Source organism: Bison bison, unplaced genomic scaffold, assembly GCF_000754665.1.
Source record: "Bison bison bison isolate TAMUID 2011002044 unplaced genomic scaffold, Bison_UMD1.0 scf7180017864213, whole genome shotgun sequence".
NCBI classification, from domain to species: domain Eukaryota; kingdom Metazoa; phylum Chordata; class Mammalia; order Artiodactyla; family Bovidae; genus Bison; species Bison bison.
Genome location: NW_011494785.1, coordinates 2052294 through 2054089, shown reverse-complemented (window position 1 = coordinate 2054089; position 1796 = coordinate 2052294). Strand labels below are relative to the sequence as shown.

Genomic DNA, 1796 nt, shown 5'->3' with positions numbered 1-1796 from the left:
GGAGATCCGCTTCTACCAGCTGGGGGACGAGGCCCTGGCGGCCTTCCGCGAGGATGAGGGCTGCCTGCCCGAGGGTGGCGTGGACGAGAAGCCGCTGCCCTCCCAGCCCTTCCAGCGCCAGGTGTGGCTGCTCTTCGAGTACCCGGAGAGCTCGGGGCCCGCCCGGGGCATCGCCATCGTTTCCGTCCTGGTCATCCTCATCTCCATCGTCATCTTCTGCCTGGAGACGCTGCCCCAGTTCCGTGCAGACGGTCGAGGTGGAAGCAACGGTGGCGGCGTCTCCCCAGGGTCCAGGGGCAGTCAGGAGGAAGAGGAGGATGAAGGTGACTCCTATACCTTCCATCCTGGCATCGCCCCCGGGGGAATGGTGGCAGGGGGCTCATCCTCACTAAGTACTCTCGGGGGCTCCTTCTTTACCGACCCCTTCTTTCTGGTGGAGACGCTGTGCATCGTCTGGTTCACCTTCGAGCTGCTGGTGCGCTTCTCCGCCTGCCCTAGCAAGCCAGCCTTCTTCCGGAACATCATGAACATCATCGACCTGGTGGCCATCTTCCCCTACTTCATCACCCTGGGCACCGAGCTGGTGCAGCAGCAGGAGCAGCAGTCGGCCACTGGTGGGGGCGGCCAGAACGGGCAGCAGGCCATGTCCCTGGCCATCCTCAGAGTGATCCGCCTGGTCCGCGTGTTCCGCATCTTCAAGCTGTCACGCCACTCCAAGGGGCTGCAGATCCTGGGCAAGACGCTGCAGGCCTCCATGCGGGAGCTGGGCCTGCTCATCTTCTTCCTCTTCATCGGGGTCATCCTCTTCTCCAGCGCCGTCTATTTCGCGGAGGCTGACGACGACGATTCGCTCTTCCCCAGTATCCCGGATGCCTTCTGGTGGGCGGTGGTCACCATGACCACCGTAGGTTATGGGGACATGTACCCCATGACGGTGGGGGGCAAGATCGTGGGCTCGCTATGTGCCATCGCTGGGGTCCTCACCATCGCCCTGCCCGTGCCCGTCATCGTCTCTAACTTCAACTACTTCTACCACCGAGAGACAGAGCAGGAGGAGCAAGGGCAGTATACCCACGTCACTTGTGGGCAGCCTGCCCCGGACCTGAAGGCAGCTGACAGCGGACTTGGCAAGCCTGAATTCTCAGAGGCCACCCGGGAGCGGAGACCCAGCTACCTTCCCACACCACATCGAGGGTATGCAGAGAAAAGGATGCTCACTGAGGTTTGATGGATGCGGGCAGTGCCTGCATGGAAGGAAGACACCAAACACACCCTTCTGTAGGGACCCTTCTTATCCTCCACTACTCGCACCCCAGCTCCAGGTGACCTCCTGACTCCCTCACCCCACAGTGGTTGGCGCCAGGACCATACACCTGGACTGTCAGCCTTGTTACTTGACCCCTGCAGCATCCCAGGTTTCTCCATCTAAGTGACATTTTTGAAATTCTAATGGTGCCACCCATTCGTGCCCATCTATGTCACGTGGATGAGATTTCCATCTGACCTTCCCTTGAGACTCTGATTTTTCACGTTTGGGACTTGTGATGTCTCTAGGAAGAGTGACGTCGACAGGCTGGAAACCAGGCATACCTGGGTCTTGTTTCTCCTTAGCATCCTTGGCTTTGGGGCATGCACCCTCCCATCGTAGCTTCTGGCCACATGCTAACTAGCCAAAGCCGGTGGACAGAAACAGTACTCATCCTGTTGTTTTCCTCCAGTGCCCTGTAAGGTCGGCTGGTCATTCTGCAGAGAAGCCTTAGGAGAGCCTTCAGTTGCACAGCCTGAACATATGTTAT

At 59.3% G+C, this 1796-nt stretch overlaps 1 protein-coding gene across 1 annotated transcript in view; it reads left to right on the top strand.

Annotated features, from left to right (window-relative positions):
- KCNA6 (potassium voltage-gated channel, shaker-related subfamily, member 6) overlaps positions 1 to 1228 on the top strand; it is a 2231-nt gene extending 1003 nt beyond the window's left edge. Inside the window, exon 2 of the mRNA XM_010844987.1 lies at positions 32 to 1228. Coding sequence (XP_010843289.1) covers positions 32 to 1228 — 1197 coding nt within the window. The remainder of the gene's footprint in view (positions 1 to 31) is intronic.
- The last annotated feature ends 568 nt before the right edge of the window (positions 1229 to 1796 follow it).